A 22371-nucleotide genomic window follows, 5' to 3' on the forward strand; every position below is an offset into this window, starting at 1 on the left:
TTTTGTTCATTATGTAGGTAGTTGAACAAAAATAAAAAGATTTCTGCTTCAGTAAAGAAGAATATATGACGTTTAATATTTTCCCCTTGTTATATATATATATATCTTTATACAATTACTTACGAGTATTTATGGTAAAGAGAAGTAGAACCAAATAAAAGAAGAAGAATAGTAACCAATAGTAATATAGAATACTAGCGGACGCGCGCAGCTTCGCTTGCTTATTTAGGGGTGAATTCTAACAAACCATGAAACATGTGTTCAATGAAATATTTTTAAGAGTCTAAATTTCAAATTTTATAAAAATCGGTGGCGGCTTAAAGATTTTTCCATACAAACTTTCAACCCTTAGGGGGAGAATTCTAGAAAGCGATGAAACACGTGTTCAATTAAATACTTCAAAAATCTAAATTTCAAATTTTATAAGAATCGGTGCCGATTTAATTATTTTTTTCCATACAAACTTTCAACCCCTATTTAACCCCTTTAGGGTTATAATTATTTAAAATCCTTTCTTAGTGGATGTCCAGATTACGAAAGTAAACATCTGTCCAAATTTCACGTTTCTACCATCAGCGGTTACGGCTGTGCGTGCGTCTTACCTCAGTCAGTGAGGACAAGTCCTTTTATATATATAGAAGAAGATATAGATAAATTAACGAGCTTTCATTTTTCATATGTGAGAGCAGATGGAATATTTAAAGTGAAATATTGAATATTTTCATTTCTTCACTTCGCGGAGTATCTTAATACTAGGCTCCCTCTGCCTACCATGCTTTATTCAAGATATAACGTGGAGCTGAAAAGGTTTTATAATGAAATTTCATTGAATGGATATCCTAACTTTTTGTTACTGTACTTTACATGGCCGGCAACTATACGCGTTTTATCGAACAAGTTGCTTCGAAACAGTGTCGACCTCGTTATAGAGAGATAAAGTTAAAGTTCTGCAGTTTGCTCAGTTTACACTTTACAAGTAAGTTACCTATACAAATATTGGCACCACTGAAAAACATTATTAGCTTATTTTAAATATAAGAAAAATATTATGAATTTTGAAGAGGGCGTAAACTCATTGTTCTAGAAAACTTTAATTTATAAAAATGTCATTAGGTATTATGAAAAAGTTCATTTAGCATTTATAACAAACTAGCTTCCCGCCCGCGCCTTCGCCCGCTTGAACTACATGATTTTGATTTGGAACAAATTATTGGAACGATCTGTGTATAATCTTTATATTACTTAGACTAATCTTATTTATAATACGTAAGTATTATATACTACTTAACTTAACTAAATAAGTTAAGTTAAGTTTTATATAACTGCTTTTGTACGGTTGACGGCAGGATACAGCTTGAAGCTGATCTTTTCTAAAAACAACGCTTTTGCACGTATGTACCTACCAAAAATTGATAATATAAAATTTTGGTACATATGTGCAAAAGCGTTTTGTTAAAAAATAATTTGAATTTTACTGTGACTTTCCAATTTGTTTTGACAAAGCTTAGAATTTATAAAAATCTGTATAATATTTGTAGCAGAGCTTAACTTTTTTAAATAAGATTTTATTACATATTTTCAATTTTGATAAGGGTTCCGTTTTTGCCTTTTGCGGTTCAAACCTTAAGTAAAACGGGAAATAAAATATCACATTCACATAGAGATCCTCCTGAGAGTTTTTTTAAAATTCTACTGTGTACAGCTTTATGAAAACAAACGGCTACGTGCATTACTTCAATTAACCTTTCTCTAATAATAATATCATCTAATATAGTAGTTACTTGGGAATATATTTCATTAAATATTACATAATAAATATTTTTATCCATTAGTACCCTTCTACTATGGCATTTTCGTGTCATATTCTAATTACTGCACTGCACACAGCAAAATACAGCAGGATAGTTCTCTACTTTCCCCCAAATTCTAGAGGCATTACCATATATACCATACATATCAATATGTTATTATAATGTTATTTTATTCCTTTGTATTGCAGTTATTATTATGGAAATTATTATTAATTTTATGCTCAAAGGAAAAACATTTAAAACTTTAAATCTACTTACATGAAATATTAATGAAAAAGTTTCATTATTTCCGACGACAAACAGACTGCTGCTACGAATCTAGGTTACAGCTCGCCAACTCAAAATACAAGGCAGCTCGTGAGATGCTAAAATTTATTTAATACTATAAATGTGCAACACTTTACAATTGACAAAAAAGTCACCTGTCTTTCTTCTGTCTCTATTTTAACCGACGAGTTGAGAGCCCGAAAGTATCTAGCTCCAAGATGGTCTAAAGAGAGAAAAGAGTTTAGATGGTCTAAAGAGAGAAAATAGTTTTAGCTTCTCACTAATTGCACTGTATTATGCATGATATGACTGAAGACATAAACGACTTTTATGTGACTAAACTAAACTGAAAAATATACTTAAGCACAGTGTATGTGTTGTAATGTCTGTCTGTAACCCGCATATATCAGGGTAGGTAGAGGGACCTAGTGTTAAAACACTCCAATTCCCATTTTCCGTCGAATTTTTGAGGATTAAATGGAAATATTAATAAACACAGCCACAACCTTGTGCCACATGCGAATTTTCTATTATGTATATAAAATGATTATGCAAATGACGTAGGTTGTAAAAAATAAGCTGAAAAAATATAAGTCAGTTCAAAATAGAACCTATAATAATAAACATAATAGCCCTAATATAGTATTAGTACTAGCGCTACCAAAAGGAATTCAAATTTATCGTTTACGGGTTTAAGCAGTATTGATATAATAGTAAAATTTTATTTAAATACGAAAATGAAACGTACAAATCTGAAAAAAAATTGATAATTCTTTTTATTTAAAAAAATGTTTTGAATATTATAATTAATCTATAAAAGACTTTAGGGCTTAGTTTCTCTAGTAAATAAGCATTCTGCAGTTTTGAGAATATATGTATAGCATGAACTGAATAATTGTAATGAACTGGAACAATAACCGATTGATTTTAAAATGTCATTTTGCGAAATGAAAACATGTATGTAAATAATTCTACACACCATACAAACCACTCTCAATTCTTTATGAGAAAATGTTTACATATTATATATAACTTTGAACGTATTTTCTAAATAAAATATCTTGAATATAACAATTTATATTAATTTTAGCACATTATAATGTTATACTAATAATGAGCAGTTAATTACTAAAATAATGCAAAATTAACGAAGATTACCCTAATCCTTAAGTGAAATGTTAATTTATCTTTAAATGCTAAGAAGCCAAGAGCCTCTTGACTCTAGCTGAAACTAGTGTTATTACGGCATAGAAGTTTTCAAATATTGGTGGCTACGTTGAGTTTAGATTTCACTTTACTTGAAACTTCATATACACAATTAATGTTATTTAAATTTTATTTTATTAAATATATTTTAATTGTTTTTATCTATCCTACTAATATTATAAATGTGAAAGTCAAAAAACTACTGAACAGATTTACATGGAACTTTACATTTATATAGCTTATATATCATAGTAATATAAACGATACTTTATGTAAAGATGTATAATTTAGTTGTTTTAGTTTTAAATATGAATACAAAAAATAATAAATTGATTTAATAATGAATATGGAGGAAAAAAAAGGAGATGGAGGCCCTGGTTGGATGGATTGGATTTTATACCTAGATTTTAATCCCATTCCCTTGAGTTATTATATTTGAATTATTCTAAATTCCTCGCTCAAACAAAGACAAAGCACAAACAAAAGTAGATAAAGCGTGTCGTAGACTTCCGCCACTCGTCACTTAGCCTCTTGCTGTATTCCACCTATAGCAAAGGAGACAGAAGGAACCTGGGAACCTAATGTCAAGATACTTCAACGGTTCCGTGTACTTTTAATATTTTAAATACAGTTGGAAAGTGGTAAACGCAGTATTTTGACACTACTTTCTCTCTGCTAAACGTGCTAGCTAGATATAGTATTTCAAGAGAATTAAAAGTTAATTAAAAAATAATACAAAATACTAAAATTCAGTTCGTTACATAAAATTTTACTTGCAGCTAGTTTTAGTGCAATTACTTAATTGATATTTTTTTATGTCCACGGCCACTAATCGCTACCGCTAAACCCTATTACACATATTAATTCTCTATTACCAAAGAGAAATCTGCTACAATAATAGAGGTATCGTTTATTGCTCAATAAAATTGTCGTAAATCTGCAATAATTTACGGAAATAACAAAGTAATGGATTAACGATCTTGGCCTAAATAAGGAAGATATTTCATTAAAATGATATTACGTAGGACTACTGTCTTAATATGGATTTGTTTTTTTTTTCACTTAATTATAAGCATTTTTAAAATAGTAATATATTCCTTTTAATTATTCTTTATCTTATTCCGCATTGTATTAATTCTAGTGAAATTTAAATAAAAAAATAAGAAGTTACATGTTCGGTTTTTTGAACGTTAAATAATTTAACTCCGGTCTACTACAGTCACTGCCTCAGACCTGTGTAGAACCGGCGGGCGCAAGAAACTTTTTATAAAAATTATATTAACAGTAATTTATTACTAACAATGATATATTTTAAATAGATTGGAGTGAGCATTTCCTTCCCAAGGCGTGATATAATTTAAAAAAATCATTATTTATAATAACGTTTAACATACAAAGGTCTTTTTTTTTTGAATTGTAATATAGAACATTCTCGAACATTTTCGGGGAACCTGTTGTAAAAGCGTACATATTGCCCCATAAAAAAATACGAACTCGATACGATCGAGGTGCGCTAAGCATAAGTCTATTTTTTGTATTAATATTATATACATGTAAAAGAAGTTAGTGATACTTCTTTCACATTCATATGTGACAATGTCATCATTGACGTCTCTTAAAAACTAAAGAGAAAAATATATTTTAATATTTAATATTTAATTAATACGAACTGGTGAAACAATAGCTTTAAATGTTGTTTCTCTTTTCAGGTGAGTTTGTAATAGATTAAGGTTAAAGAATATTTGTAAAAGTGTGAACATTTATTTATGTAATAAATCTCTTTTCAGAGCAACTCAATTCTAGTTATAGTTTTACTGTTCACCCTAATATCCAAGGATAATTATAAAACACATTATAAAACAACATTTCTACAGCTGATTCCCAAGAATAATGGAAAAATTACAGTTCGAGTTCATGGTCAGGGCCAGTGAAGATGTGAAAACAAATATTATTTGTGTAACGTCAATTACCGATTTAAATGGCCGTACTTTTGAGTTCCCAGATAAATTACAACCCGCAAAATTACATGATGCAATCCTACACACACAAATCTTTCAAAAAGTGAAGGCTACATTACAAAAACGACATGACAAACGACAGGTGTGGATATCAGTGAGCCCAGAGACGAAGGCGGTTTATTGTGATGAAAATGGAAATATGCAATTCATGGGATATCTTTTAGAAGAGAAAGTAACCCAAAAATCTTCTACAGCAGGGATCTCTGAAGAATATCTAACAAGATTATTGGAAAGTTTCGCAGAAACGAAGAAAGAATCATCAAAACCTTTCAATGTGGGGAAAATGGCAGAAAAAATAGTGATAGAAAAATTCAGCAGTAAGATTGCTAATGTGTCCCAATGGATGTCTATCTTTGAAGCAGAATGCGCACGCGTAGGTATAGAAGAAGATGTCAAAAAAATTGAAATTTTTAGGCTGTTTTTAGAAGAATCCTGTAAAGACTGGTATAGTTCGATGCTTATTAAATATACAATAAATTCAGAATGGGCAATGTGGAAACAAAACTTTAATGACACATATGCAGATAAGAGTTGGTCACCAATCAGGTACGCAATGTTATTTAGATATAAACAGGGCTCATTACTCGAGTATGCATTAAAAAAAGAGAGACTACTGTTAGGAATAAATAAGTCCATGGATAAACAGACTCTTATTGATCTGATAGCCACTGGATTACCAAATTTCATTGCAGATAAAATTGATAGAAGTAGTTTAAAGGAAACTCAAAACTTATTTAATAGTATAAGAAGTTTAGAGCACATGGTAAATAAAAAAACAACAGATAAAAAAATACCAGCTTCCAAAAGTATAAATGAAGAGAAAAATATAAAGTCAATGGCTAGTCCGTGTAAAATTTGTGAAAAAGAAAATAAAGGTACACGTTATCACCCTGAATCCCAATGTTGGTTTAAACAAAAAAATGGTGATAGAACAAGACAGGATCAGATAAGGAGTGTAAATAATTCAGAATTAGAGACAGAACTAAACGAAATTAATCCAAAAAACTAGTAGTGCCGCCATTAATAAAAATTAAATTACTAATTAATGACACTTTGGAAACATCAGGAATCTACGATTCTGGATCTAATGTGTCCTTAATAAATTCAAGGTTATTGGCTTTAAAGAAAATACATACTCATAATAAAAAAGCAGGTTTGAAAACAATTAATGGCGTAAAAAAATCTATAGGAATGGTAACTTTAAGACTAAAAATTTTTGAAATTGAAAAACAAGTTGATGTTTTTGTTATAGATGAAGAAAACTTCGACTATAATTTTCTACTTGGATTAGATTGTATACAAAAATTTAAATTAACTCAAAATGAGAATTTAGAAATCATACAAAATATCCATAGCAATGAAAAGACAGACTACATAAAAAACAAAGAGAGACAGCCTATGATCACAAAACAAATTCCTGGCAGCTCGGGTAGTGACATAGGAATAAATGAAAATGAAAAACAAGATTTAATTCAAGAATATGAAATTAACTTTAACGAAAATATATTGGTCGATGATTTTAATATTTCGGTAAATCATTTAGATCATAAAAAAAGATCAGAAATTGATCAATTGATATGCAAATATAATTCAATTTTCGCTAAAGACAAATATGATATAGGTACGGTAAAAGGTTACGAAGCACACATTGATCTCCTGATAGATAAGTACTGTAGTAAGAGACCATATAGATGCTCTATTGAGGATATGAAAGAAATTGAACATCAAGTATCAAAATTATTAGAAAATAATTTAATAGAGGAGTCATATAGCCCTTTTGCCGCTCCGGTAACTCTAGCATTTAAAAAAGAAGAAGGAAGGAGATCGCGGCTTTGTATAGACTTTCGGGAATTAAATAAAATTGTTATTCCTCAGTCGCAGCCTTTTCCCTCAATCGAGGATTTAATGGTCAAAACAAGGAAATGTAATTTTTTTTCAACATTTGATGTAAACTCAGCGTTCTGGTCCATACCTCTTAAAATTAAAGATAGACCAAAAACTGCATTTGTTACCCAGAATGCACACTATCAATGGACATGTCTACCTTTTGGCCTAAAAACTGCACCCGCCATTTTTCAGAGAATCTTGAGTACGATCATACGAAAGCATAAACTGTCAGATTTTACTGTCAATTACATAGATGATATTTTAGTATTTTCAGAAACGTTTGAGAAACACATAGAGCACTTATCTATGTTACTGGAAGCAATCTTAAAAGAAGGTTTTAAATTAAAATTCACGAAATGTTATTTTGCACAAGACTCTGTAAAATATTTAGGACACATAATCAAAAATAACACGGTGACTCCACTAAAAGATAATTTAATTGCTATAAAAGAATTTCCGATTCCAAAAACACAAAAAAACGTCCGACAATTTTTGGGAAAAATAAATTTCTATGGAAAGTATGTACCAAATATGTCAATAATTCTGGATCCATTACATAATTTATTAAGAAAAGGAGAAAAATTTGTTTGGTCTGATAACTGTCAAGAATCATTTGATACTATGAAAAAACTTCTATGTTCTAAACCAATTCTAGCCATCTTTGATCCAGACCTACCAATACATATTTATACAGATGCTAGCATACAAGGCATAGCAGCGATCTTAAAACAAATTCAACCCAACGGTGATGAAAAACCTTGTGCCTATTTTTCCAAAAAATTAAACAATTCCCAAAAACAGAAAAAAGCTATATATCTCGAGTGTTTGGCTGTAAAAGAAGCAGTTAAATACTGGCAACATTGGCTTATAGGAAAAACATTCACGGTTTTTACAGATCACAAACCTTTAGAAAACATGAATATAAAAGCCAGAACGGATGAGGAACTGGGAGACCTTACATTTTATTTGTCACAATTCAATTTTAAAATAACATATTCTCCGGGAAAATATAATGTAGAGGCAGATACTTTAAGCAGAAACCCAGTATTAGAACCATGTGAAAATGAAGAAAGTTGTTTAAAAGTCGTCAATTTTGTAAAAATGGAAGACATACAGCAAGATCAAAATAAAAACGAAGAAATAAAACAGAATATAAAAAAAACTTATCTTTAAAAATAACATATATTATAAGAAAACCGGAAAACATGAAAAGATTATACTAAGCCAAGAGTTCAGTAAACATTTTATAAAACAAGTTCATCACTACTTCTGCCACTTAGGAAGACAACAAGTGGAAAACAAAATAACACCCTTTTATCAAGCTAAACATTTATTAGACAACATAAAAAGAATATGCGAAAACTGTGACGTTTGTATAAAAAATAAATCGAGAGGAGCATACAAGTTTGGACTAATGTCTCAGTTAGGACCTGCCACGTATCCGTTCGAAATAGTGTCTATAGATACCATAGGTGGATTCGGTGGTACGCGTTCAACCAAAGTGTATTTACATCTTTTAGTAGACCACTTTACTCGCTACGCCTACATTTTGACATCCAAAACTCAGAATGCAAACGACTTTATTAAACTAGTCCAAAAAGTAACACAAGATTATAAGATTGACTTGATTCTATCGGACCAATATCCGGGCATAAATTCAAAGGAATTTAAATATTTTTTAGAAAACGAAGGCATACCTATAGTATTCACTGCAGTAAATGCACCATTTTCTAATGGATTAAATGAACGGTTAAACCAGACATTGGTTAATAAAATTCGTTGTAAAATTAATGAAAGAAAAAATAAGATCGCTTGGACTACTATTGCTCATGAATGCACGGAAAGATACAACGAAACTGAACATAGTATAACAGGGTTCTCCCCAAAATATTTACTGCAAGGGAAAAATGTGGACATTCTACCAAAAGAACTGAAACAAAATGAAATACAGAATTATCATCTAATACGAGACCGAAAAATTGCCTTGGAAAATAGTATAAAATCACATGATTATAACAAACAAAGATTTGATAAACACAGAAGACATTGTGAATTAGAAGTCGGAGATTCAGTTTATGTTGAAAACGGAAATCGGATAAACCGAAAAAAACTGGATGAATTGAAAATTGGACCATATCAAATTATAGAGAAAATATCAAAATCAATTTACAAAGTAAACACGGGTCATAAAAAGTTACAGTCAAATCTTTTCCATATTACAAAACTTATTCCAGTAGGAATACATGATTAACCCCGGGGGGGAGATGTAAAAGAAGTTAGTGATACTTCTTTCACATTCATATGTGACAATGTCATCATTGACGTCTCTTAAAAACTAAAGAGAAAAATATATTTTAATATTTAATATTTAATTAATACGAACTGGTGAAACAATAGCTTTAAATGTTGTTTCTCTTTTCAGGTGAGTTTGTAATAGATTAAGGTTAAAGAATATTTGTAAAAGTGTGAACATTTATTTATGTAATAAATCTCTTTTCAGAGCAACTCAATTCTAGTTATAGTTTTACTGTTCACCCTAATATCCAAGGATAATTATAAAACACATTATATACATAATCGATTTTGCTAAAATCTACAAATCATTATTCTTTTTCTTCCTATTTCATGAATAAATTTACAATCAAAATGGTACCAACGAGAGAAAAAAAATTGTCGTCAAAAAGTGATAAAAAGTACATTAGGTACGTGAATCTGCCAACTATATATAACCTATATCATTAGAATCTGAAAAAGTTAAGATTTATATATGGATAATTTAAACTGAAAATGAAAATAATATAAAAATAATAATTTCAGAGGTCGTCGTAGCCCAGCGGCACAAGGGTGTGACTGTAACGCGACGGTTGTGGGTTCGATCCCCACTCGAGGAAGTTAAATATTTATTTACATTTCTTCGCTCTGGTGTCGAGGCAAAGTGCGGCGTTGACTTCAGCCCCTCAACACACAATGCCTCTAGAATTCGGCAGAAAGTGGGAAACGGAGTGCCTTAACACGAGGTTCCCTCTGCCTACCCTGTAGTGTGCGGGATACAGCGTGAAGCTGATAATAATTTCCCCGAATGGGAATTGAACTAAAGACTGTTTGCAATCACACCTTGTCCCACGGCACCTATTTATATTTAGAACAACTAATAACTACCAGCAGAAAGCGTTCGCGATTGTACTATATAAACTAACCTTACAATACATTCGTTATATTATGAGGATGTAACAAACTTTGTATGTAGTTCATTTCCTATTCGCTATTCCGTCCTTTTGATGTGACGGCTTGGGCTCTCGAGCTTTTATTGTTTTTGTTCTTGTTAATTTCAAACAAAACCTAATTTTCATACTAGAATATTGGTATAGACGACCCGCTGGCGCTTGCGGCTTCGCCCGCTTAAACTACACGATTATATTTATATTGATTAGTATTCTCATACTGGTTTAGAGCTAGGAATAGTATTACATAATATTATGACTTTTTTTTTTCAAATACTTAATCATTTAAAATTCACGAAACGTTCGACAGTTACAAATTAACAGCTTCTTAATTATAGAATTAAATGGATGCGGTGAGCCATTTACACTCTTATACGTATGTGAAACCATTTTAAGTATATTTCTGACATTTGTTATATTACTTTTAATTATTTTGTTACATTTACATATAATCTCATATATTATACACCTAAGCTTAGTTAGGCATTAAACCACCGTGACGCAGTGGAAATCGTCTGATTGTAAGCGCGGTGATTGTGGGTTCGATCCCCACACGAAGGAATGACAAAATTACTTTTTCAAAATAACGTTTTTGATTTAATTGAAATGATATTCAAGTTCATTTTATTAACATATTGTATTAACAATAACACAAATGGGACAAGTTCCACATAAGATTTCCACGGACAAAAGACCTCGAAAAATCTATTGATTTGTTAAGTTATTTTAATATATTTTTTTGAAATAAATAACATAGTCACAAAGTAATATGTATATGTATGTATTATTAATCTATAAGAAACCCCCTACTTTTACTCAATCTCCTTGTTCCAGCTGAATTTCAACCCGATCACGTCTTTCCTCTTCACGCTGGATTTCTTCATCATCGTCTTAAATGTAAGTAGAATTTATATTTTATATCTTAAATTTATATTTTTACTAGCGACCCCCTTGCGGCTTCGCCCGCTTTTACTACTAGATTATTCATATAATGTATGTTTGCAAAGCACTTAAGATAATGTGAAAATTAATTAAACCCTAATGCAACCCGCATTTTCATAGTTTCAATAAGGATTTTCCAATTGTTTTACACAGTAAGGATTTTTTAGTAGGTACCTCTGTAGGTAAATCTGTGCTACTAATCTTTTGAAGTACTTATTGAAATATATTTAAATGACTATTTTTAGATAGTTAAATGATTATTTTTAAACGGAAGAAATTATAAACAAAAACCTACCTACTAATAACTACTATAAAAAATATGAAACCAAATATATCGCGCTGAAATAATACATTCAACTCCAATTATCCAATACGTGCAAACACATCTAAATCTTCGTTGCTAGGCAGGTGGGTTTTTTTTTTCGAGCTTGTGGTTAATGCTGAAGAGGGTATTCTGTCCCTGATGAAAAGCAAGCACTACCTGGCTGCCTGTGAGGAAAATTAAATAGAATGCATCGGCCGGGAATCGAACTCGGGCCGACCGCGTGGCAGGCGAGCATTCTACCACTGAACCATCGATGCGTGTAAGGCAGGCGGGCGCGGCGGACGCATGGCGAGTGGCGAGCCGTTTTGCAGCAAGGATTTTTTGATATTGTAACAACTTCTAAAGTACTTATTAAAATGAAAAACAGTAAAATACAGTTTTGATCTACATTAAATGACCAACGTAACTAATATACTTATTTATATGCTGAGAGTAAGGGATAAGGGAAATTTGAGTAACATACAGCTGATGTGTCAACGGCGGGATGTGTCAACAATTAAATGCGTTTTTCTGTGAAACTATTTGCAATTTCGAAATAGTGTAAAAAGCTAATTTTATCTTCGTTTAACGTAGAAATTTAATAAAGTATTTTAAAGGATAAGGATTAATACCATTATGGAAAATATGACTCACAATAAAAAATATATTGAAATTATTATTTTTAGACAGAAAAATGATCACTACACGTTATTCTTAAAAGATACTAATATGCCGTCGCGGACTTTTTTGTAGATCTTATTAAGAGGCACAATACTCCAGTACATTATTTTCATGTAGTACTTACCATTAAAGAACGAAAGTGTCTCAACGGGTAGGACTTTACACACATTTATCGTATTTATGTTAATTTACATAAGAATGTACAAATAATAAACTATATATAAACCTTCCCTGAGAAATACTCGACCTAATGGTGAAAACCGCATAAAAATCCGTTGGGTGGTTTAGAAGAAGAAGAGTTAGAAAGTTCAGACAGACACGGAAAGCGACTTTGTTTTATAAGATACTAGCGACCCCCTTGCGGCTTCGCCCGCTTTTACTACTGGATTATTCATATAATGTATGTTTGCAAAGCACTTGTTTTAATTAAACCCTCATGCAACCCGCATTTTCGTAGTTTCAATAAGTATTTTCCAATTGTTTTACTCGGCGAAGATTTTTTAGTAGGTATCGTAATTTTAAATCTGTGCTACTAATCTTTTCAAGTACTTATTAAAATATATTTAAATGACTATTTTTAGATAGTTAAATGACTATTTTTAAACGGAAGAAATTATAAACAAAAACCTACCTACTAATAACTACTACAAAAAATATGAAACCAAATATATCGCGCTGAAATAATGCATTCAACTCCAATTCCAATCCAATACGTGCAAACGCATCTAAATCTTTGTTGCTATGCCTCTATAGCGGGCGGGGTTTTTTTTTCGAGCTCGTGGTTAATGCTGAAGAGAGTATTCTGTCCCTGATGAAAAGCAAGCACTACGTGGCTGCCTGTGAGGAAAATTAAATAGAATGCATTGGCCGGGAATCGAAGCCGGGCCGCCCGCGTGGCAGGCGAGCCTTCTACCACTGAACTACCGATGACTGCTCATGACGCGCTTGTATAAGCAAAACGTCGCAGGGCGCGTTTCGCAGCAAGGATGTTTTGATATTGTAACAACTACTAATAGACTGGGATCCGGCCGTTGAATCCTGCATAAACGAGTTTTCTTAATTAAACCTATATTAATGAATAATACATGATTAGTAGAACAGATTACACCTGGGTTGCCTGGAAGAATCCTGCCGCAATCACCTTTAATTACATTTTTTCGTAACTCATTTTTGGAGAAAATTGCACCCATACGTTTTTTATATGAATCGCACATCATTTGAAAGATAATCGCATAAGGAATTGGAAAATTAAGGGTTGCCAGCTCTCAGTCTGCCGCAAGTCTAGGGTTGCCTGGTTTAAAGTTGTCACTAAATGTTAATAATTTGCACTCATGTGTTTTTTTAATGAATTATATATCAAATTAAAGCTTATTTTTTTCTGAACACTATAAAACAGGGTTGCCTGGAAAATTCCTGCCGCAAACAGGGGTTGCCAGCGTTTGAAATATTTTATTCCGGTTCCGTTTGACTATGAAAATAGACGATGAAATGCGCGGTCGGCCTTATGTTTTAAAGTAAAATATTATATAATAGAAGGTCAATCTTAAAATCAATGTTTATTCTAATTGTTCACCTGTTAAATGATGATTCTAATCATATTAAGTACACGCAGAAAACTATTTAAAGATGAAATCATTCTTATTTTTCAAGTAAAATAATAATCCATAATATTGAGTCTTCGCAAAATTTATTTTATAAATAATAATATTTAGTTAAATAACCCTTCTAAAACAACTAAATTATCTAATTAAGTAAATGTTTACAAATATCGATCTACTATAAGGTATTAATTACAACATGTTTCCTTAATATAATGAGAGGTGACAATTATCGCGGATATTTTTTTTATTAATTAAGAAAATGTGGAAAATTACATTTCAATAAACAATCTCTCTCTCTCTCTTCGCCCTCTGCTTTTTTGATTTGACAACGCCGTCCGTATCCGTAGAAAGAACTATGGCGCCCATCTTTTTGGTACGAATATTTACGTTTTTGCAAAGTAAATTAAAACTATTCAACTAATAAAAACTATTAAAAAATATAGATAATAAAATGTCGCTAGCAAGAACTTCTCCGTCTATGCTGATAGTTTTTAAGGTGTTTAGGTCTGAAAGAATTGTTCTTATAATTATAATAAAGCGTAATCACTCACTAACGTCCCTAACTTAGTATAATCAAAACTGAGGCAACTCCCACGGCCACAATTGTCTACATTTTATTAGATATTAAAGTATACTTACGTTTTGCATTAGAAAATAATTAAAAAATACTTCTTTATATTTTTGTTTTAATACAATGAACTTTTTGTAATACTGTAAATGATAACTGTGCATTGTGTCACTATTTAAAAAAATGTCACTGTATTTAAAATTCATTTTTTGGCGAAACAATAACATAATTTTACACTTTTGGAGAGATTCCTTGTTAAATTCTATCACATTTTCACTCCTGCCGCACAGAAAACACATCTTCATTTTTGTCAAGTAAAAACGTCTTTACTCCAAAACGAAAGGTAAGTAACTAAGTAACATGCTCAAAAACTTAGAAAAAAATTTAGAAACAATACATCTTCGAAAATAATTTTATTGCATTTGGTTTGCTTTGTATCGCGCCGCAAAATGTTTATCTATAGTAAAAAATAGCCAACTAATTGATATTTGCCGACTCTTGGTCATAAACCGTAAATAGCGTTTATTAGTCGGCATTACTGTCGGATTTTCTTCGAATTTATTTTGCTAACTTAGTTTTGTTTATTATAATTCTATTATATATATTTCTTTCCTATGTAAATTATTAAAAATTGCGTGAGAAAAAAAAAATGCAGCAAGCCTTGTCAAATCAAACAAGTAGAGGACGAAGAGAGAGAGTTCATGGAAATGTATTTTTCAATATAATTAATAAAAAAAATATCCGCAATAATGGTCACCCTTCATTATATTAAGGGAACATGATGTATATGTATATATATTAATAGTTTATAGTAGATCAATATTTGTAAACATTTATTTAACTAGATAATTTAATTGTTTCAAAATGGTAATTTAAATTAATAAATAAATATTAGTATTTAGAAAACAGATTTTGCAAAGACTCAATATTATAAATTCATTATTTTACTTTAAAAATAAGGATGATTTCTTCTGCCCCATGATCTTTAAATAGTTTTCTGCGTGTACTTAATATGATTAAAATCATCATTTAACAGGTGAACAATTAGACTAAACATTGATTTTAAGATTGACCTTCTATTATATAATATTTTACTTTAAAACATAAGACAGACCGCGCATTTCATCGTCTATTCTCATAGTCAAACGGAACCGGAATAAAATATTTCAAACGCTGGCAACCCCTGTTTGCGGCAGGAATTTTCCAGGCAACCCTGTTTTATAGTGTTCAGAAAAAAATAAGCTTTAATTTGATATATAATTCATTAAAAAAACACATGAGTGCAAATTATTAACATTTAGTGACATGTTTAAACCAGGCAACCCTAGACTTGCGGCAGACTGAGAGCTGGCAACCCTTAATTTTCCAATTCCTTATGGGATTATCTTTCAAATGATGTGCGATTCATATAAAAAACGTATTGGTGCAATTTTCTCCAAAAACGAGTTACGAAAAAATGTAATTAAAGGTGATTGCGGCAGGATTCTTCCAGGCAACCCAGGTGTAATCTGTTCTACTAATCATGTATTATTCATTAATATAGGTTTAATTAAGAAAACTCGTTTATGCAGGATTCAACGGCCGGATCTCAGGGTATAAAGTACTTATTAAAATGAAAAAACAGTAAAAGACAGTTTTGATCTACATTAAATGGCCAACTGAGAGTAACGGATAAGTAAAACTTGAGTCGGCACAGCTGATGAGTCAACGGCGTGATGTGTCAACAATTAAATGCGTTTTTCTCTAAAACTATTCGCAATTTCGAAATAGTGTAAAAAGCAAATTTTATCTTCGTTTAACGTAGAAATTTAATAAAGTATTTTAAAGGATAAGGATTAATACCATTATGGAAAAATATGACTCACAATAAAAAATATATTGAAATTATTATTTTTAGACAGAAAAATGATCACTACACGTTATTCTTAAAAAAATCGAATATGCTGTCGCTGACTTTTTTGTAGATCTTATTAAGAGGAACAATACTCCAGTACATTATTTTCATGTAGTACTTACCATTAAAGCAGCGCATGCGCGAAAGTGTCTCAACGGGTAGGACTTTAGACACATTTATCGTATTTATGTTAATTTACATAAGAATGTACAAATAATAAACTATATATAAACCTTCCCTGAGAAATACTCGACCTAATGGTGAACCGCATAAAAATCCGTTGGGTGGTTCAGAAGAAGAAGAGTTAGAAAGTTCAGACAGACACGAAAAGTGACTTTGTTTTATAAGATATATATATAGGATAGGATAGGATGTTTTCTGTAAAAACTAAAAAAACTTTGTTTCAATATTTTAATATTTTTGGCCGTCGTGGCGCAAAAGCACAAGATTGTGACTGTAAGCCCGACGGTTTCGGGTTCGATTCCCACTCGAGCAAATAAAATATATAATATTTTAATTTTCTTGCCTTGGTAACGAGGCAAATCTGCCTAACCTGCTATGTATGGGATACATCGTAAAACTAAACTAAAACGTAGAAAAAACAATGCAAAGTTTTATAGAGGACCTTATGACCTCTAATAAGAGATCCAAAGAAAATTATAAATGTTTATTTTCTACAACATTCATGAACTGTAATGAGTTCTAAAGCACTTTTAAAAAAATTCGGAAGGCTTTTTTATTAATTTTCCTTTTCAACTGAATGAATGTTTCGTTTTTTTTCGTTTAATTAAAAATTACTTAATTTTACACAGGTAAAGTGCTTGCCTTATTCCCACATTAACAAACCTCAAAACGAGCTAGCGAGATAGCGTCACTCAATTAATTATTTTTATTTTATAGAATTCGTTAAAAAGAATTGGCTTCTTATTGGCGTTTTTATATCGTCTGTCAAAGGAAATTTTCGTACTGAGTGAGTACCATCGACAAGATGTCACCAATTTAATTTAGATTACTCTCCACTGAACGTTGATGCTACTACGTATATAAGAAACATTTTTATTATTTTCTGATTTTCTTATAAAAAATGCAATATCATTTGTCATTCAAAACTTATACATATACTAGCGGACCCGGACGCGGCTACGCCTGCTTGAAATATAAGAATATAATTTCTATAGAAATATAATTTCAATCTAGATAAAATGCTAAAAGTGACTATTATATTTATTTTCATAAGGATGAATATCAAAATGACGCGGTAACGAACGCGGTCGCGTAGCGACGACGGTTGTTGTTAACATGGCAGAAACATGCATGTCAAATTAGAAAGTATTTTAATTTATTAGTATATACGTGTAATGTAATGTTATATAGCCTGTAGCACTTCTGAAGAATGCAGCTTTCATACAAAACAAAAACAAAGTAAATCGATCCAGTAGATCCAGTGATTTTAGCGTTCAAACAAACAAACAAACTCTTCCGCTTTATTATATTAGTATAGATTTTAACTGAACAAAATTGGTAGGAAATCTATAAATTTCCTAAATAGCAAACAGAAATGTAAATCATTTTGTAATGTAAGCATTTAAATCTCAATGCGTACTCGGGGGGTTCTGATTATACGAACGCCAGTCTTAGATTAAAAAAAACTGACCTAACCTAAACAAATTTTAATAAGTAAGATAATATGAAGATATTATATTTCACTCGATGAGTGTTACCGAATTGTCTCAACAAGTGCCGTAACAACAATAATTAAACTCATTTTAACAACGTGTTTTATTACAAAAAGTATTATTTCTTATACATTTTAATATTTTTTATTAAATATTTTTTAAAACAATATTATATACATTTCTTAATTAGCTTCAGAATTGTATACATTTTCTAGGAGTTGTATATAATTCCTAGATTGTATACAATCCCGATAACATATACATATAGGATTTCAATATTCGTGGATTTGGTTCCCAATAGACGATCAAATATTTAATATTTTCATATCTTCGTTCTGGTAACGAGGCATTTCCGCCGCTCAACACGACAACGCCTTTAGAATTCGACGAAAAATGGAGAGGGGAAGTGCCTTATAACCTGGGAATCCAGTGTTAAGACACTCCGTTCATCTTAACACTGGGTTCCCAGGTTCTTTCTGCCTAATAATTTTCTCTCTTAATAATAAGTATGATTGCAAGGTAAATTACTCGATTAACTTTTACTCACAAGATCTAATAATTAAGTAAGTGTTGCCCTAATTATAAATATTATATAAAATTGAAAATGAAATAAACAAAAATTAAAGATATAAATCAATATTAATATTAATATGTACATCGGTGGATTGACAGCCTTTATTTCTATGTAAAGGAAGAAAGGAAGAAAACTTAATTCAACAAAGACATTGACGTTCTTTGAATACATTCTACGTGCGCTTCCTCCCGGCAATTAATTTGCATTATTGACAACAAAAGGAAAAACTTAATTACCTTAAGTGAGTCCCTATCTTATTAATTTGTTTGTACCTACAAATTGAATTACAGGGCTAACAAAAACATATTTTTTCGGCTTTACGTATATAACAAGGTAGGGTGGAGTACCTAGTGTCAATATATTCTGTTCTCCGATTTCCGCTTTAATATATTCTGATATTGCGTTAGTGCCGGAATTCTAGGTCATTAGACTTACTAAGTTTGTAGCAGTGGGCTGCAAGTGATTTGTCAGTCACTCAGTAATAGAATATTTTCTAGTTTTAGCTAGTTCTAACTAGAAACTGAAAAACTTTTCACTTCACGCTGTATCACGCATTTAGCAGGATAGACAGAGGGAGCATAGTGTTAAGATACCTCGCTTACAACTTTCCGCCGAATTCAGCAAGCATTGCGTGTTGAGTGGCGGAACTTAACGCCAGGCTTTGCCTCGCAACTATTGCGGAGAAATGAAAATATTAAATACTAGCGGCCCGCTCGCGGTTTCTCCCGCGTGAACTATGTTATTATTAATTTCTGTCTCCATGACTACGTCCTAGTGACGTTATGCAAAATTTGAGACTCCTAGCATTTGTAGTAACGAAGTTTCATACAAACTTTGACCCCAAAAACAACCCTTTAGAAGTCAAATATTCCAAATTCCCGTCTTAGCGAGCACCTACGTCCTATAAATAACTCCTATGCAAAATTTGAGATTCCTAGCACTTGTAGTTTCTGAGATTTCGTGATGAGTGAGTGACCTTTCGATTTTATATATATAGATATAATTTCCTCGAGTGGGGATCGAACCCAGAACCTGTCGCATTTATAGTCACACGCTCGTTCCTCTGCACCTCTAGCCCCATTATTAGGTATATATTATAACTTTTCTTATATATAAATAATATTAGGTGTCAGGATGGAAGGATGAAAGGAATGTCATGGTATTTTTTGATTGCTCAGTTTATGACCAATATTAAGTACGTGAAGACAGCCAGTGAACATCATTTTTAGGGCTGCTTAGCCAAGTATCAAAGCGGAAGTAGTACTTTTTCATAATATGGTATCTGTTTAACCGACTTTTGTAAAAGGAGAAGGTTATCAATTCGACTCTATTTTTTATGTTTGTTTACTCAGAACTTTTGATTGCAACAACCAATAAACGTTAGAATTATACGATACTTAAATATAACCCCGAGCCAAAAAACAGCGTAGTATTAAGAAACTTCATTCTCTAATTTCCGCCCGAATTTGAGATATTCCGTTTTGAGTGGTGGAACTCGGCTAACTTTACAGTACACAGAAATTAAAATAATTTAAATCTAAGCATTACACCCCTGAATGGAAATCGAACCAGAAACCATCAACCGCCTTAATTATAGCAAATATGATATATTTATTATATTGAATGTAACAATATCTTTTTTAATTTAAAACTGAGCTTCTCTGAGGTCAGAGTTAATTACGGTCTTGTATAAGTAGGCTCGGGATGCGTGACCTTCCCGATATGTGTTTACATTTGCGTACCTGGTGTATACACACGGGCTAAAACCGTACGTGTTGATGCTATTTTTTATCTCTTTTTCTATGTAAATTGTTTTTTCACTAAAAAAAATTAGGTTCCTGATGTATCCCGTATACAGCAGGGTAACCAGAGGGAATCTAGTGTTAAGGCATACATATCGTCGAATTTTTCGAGGCATTGCGTATTGATTGCCTCAAATTATTATTTTTTACTAATAAACATATAAGGTTTCGTAGAAATTTCCTTCCATACGCCACCCAACTGTGGAATGGCCTACTCGCGGCAGTGTTTCCAGGTCGGTACGATATGGGTATAAGCTTCAAAAAGCGCGTCTATCTCCACCTCAAAGGCCGGCAACGCACCGGTAGCTCTTCTGGTGCTGCACGGGGTCGTGGGCGGCGGTGATCACTATCAGGTGACCCGAACGCTCGTCTGCCTTGTCCTTTTTCCATAAAAAAAAAGCCATTTATGTATTCGTACTTAACAATTTGTAGAAAAGAGATTAAATATTTCACATTACAAGTGATTATAATTATTATCTTTAGAAGCCAATCCTGGTGAAGGGACATAATAAGTACGAACACATAATATCGCTTATACGTTTATTAGTCTCCTACCCTCCTTTATGCGTGAAGCATAAAGCTGAAGCTGAAAAATAAAATATTATTATAATTTTTAAAAGGTTCTTCAGATAAATACGCTGCTTGAAAACAGTTTTTAAATACTGTACTTAAAATATTAACCTGCGAGCGTTACAAGATACCCATACATTTACCTTCTTAATTATGTTTCTGTATTTTAACACAGACAGACACGTTGTACGCACCCTTTATCGATTAACCATAACTTCGCCCTAGATAACGAGTGCTCCGAATAATAAATTGCAATTTTATCAAGGCTTCTTCGCTTTATACGTACTTATTCTCACGTTTCTTCATATTCTTATTGAATAAGCAGAAAACGATGAAATCTATCAGTCTTTTCTTATCCTATATCTTATAAAACAAAGTCGCTTTTTGTGTCTGTCTGAACTTTCTAACTCTTCTTCTTCTAAACCACCCAACGGATTTTTATGCGGTTTTCACCATTAGGTCGAGTATTTCTCAGGGAAGGTTTATATATAGTTTATTATTTGTACATTCTTATGTAAATTAACATAAATACGATAAATGTGTCTAAAGTCCTACCCGTTGAGACACTTTCGCGCATGCGCTGCTTTAATGGTAAGTACTACATGAAAATAATGTACTGGAGTATTGTTCCTCTTAATAAGATCTACAAAAAAGTCCGCGAGAGCATATTTTTATCTTTTAAGGATAACGTGTAGTGATCATATTTCTGTCTAAAAATAGTAATTTCAATATATTTTTTATTGTGAGGGATATTTTTCCATAATGGTATTAATTCTTATCCTTTAAAATACTTTATTAATTTTCTACGTTAAACGAAGATAAAATTTGCTTCTTACACTATTTCGAAATTGCGAATAGTATTAGAGAAAAACGCATTTAATTGTTGACACATCCCGCCGTTAACTCATCAGCTGTGCCGACTCAAGTTTTACTTATCCCTTACTCTCAGCATATAAATAAGTATATTAGTTACGTTGGCCATTTAATGTAGATCAGAACTGTCTTTTACTGTTTTTTAATTTTAATAAGTACTTTAGAAGTTGTTACAATATCAAAACATCCTTGCTGCGAAACGCGCCCCGCGACGTTTTGCTTATACAAGCGCGTCATGAGCAGTCATCGGTGGTTCAGTGGTAGAATGCTCGCCTGCCACGCGGGCGGCCCGGGTTCGATTCCCGGCCAATGCATTCTATTTAATTTTCCTCACAGGCAGCCACGTAGTGCTTGCTTTTCATCAGGGACAGAATACCCTCTTCAGCATTAACCACAAGCTCGAAAAAAAACCCGCCTGCCTCTATAGCAACGAAGATCTAGATGCGTTTGCACGTATTGGATAATTGGAGTTGAAT

The 22371-nt window shown here is 31.9% G+C and overlaps 3 protein-coding genes across 3 annotated transcripts in view; all 3 read left to right on the plus strand.

The window, feature by feature from the left end:
- The window catches only part of LOC146527227 (uncharacterized), a 110225-nt gene that overhangs the window by 55219 nt on the left and 32635 nt on the right, over positions 1-22371 (plus strand). Inside the window, exon 6 of the mRNA XM_085205917.1 lies at positions 11245-11307. Within this exon, the coding sequence (XP_085062043.1) occupies positions 11245-11307 (63 nt within the window). The remainder of the gene's footprint in view (positions 1-11244; positions 11308-22371) is intronic.
- Positions 4846-6320, plus strand: LOC146527228 (uncharacterized). Its single transcript, XM_085205916.1, has one exon. It carries the CDS (start codon positions 5175-5177, stop codon positions 6309-6311), a length of 1137 nt encoding a protein of 378 aa, XP_085062042.1. The 5' UTR covers positions 4846-5174; the 3' UTR covers positions 6312-6320.
- LOC146527229 (uncharacterized) lies at positions 8604-9697 on the plus strand. Its single transcript, XM_085205918.1, has one exon. The coding sequence runs from the start codon at positions 8604-8606 to the stop codon at positions 9438-9440; it is 837 nt and encodes a 278-aa protein (XP_085062044.1). The 3' UTR covers positions 9441-9697.

Source organism: Heliconius melpomene, chromosome 21, assembly GCF_056956725.1.
Source record: "Heliconius melpomene rosina isolate 202511_hmr_F chromosome 21, ASM5695672v1, whole genome shotgun sequence".
Classification (NCBI taxonomy): Eukaryota; Metazoa; Arthropoda; class Insecta; order Lepidoptera; family Nymphalidae; genus Heliconius; species Heliconius melpomene.

Bases quoted from the DNA above. Each gene is read 5' to 3' on its own strand.
- LOC146527228 (XM_085205916.1), top strand. From the start codon at position 5,175: ATGGAAAAATTACAGTTCGAGTTCATGGTCAGGGCCAGTGAAGATGTG.
- LOC146527229 (XM_085205918.1), top strand. From the start codon at position 8,604: ATGTCTCAGTTAGGACCTGCCACGTATCCGTTCGAAATAGTGTCTATA.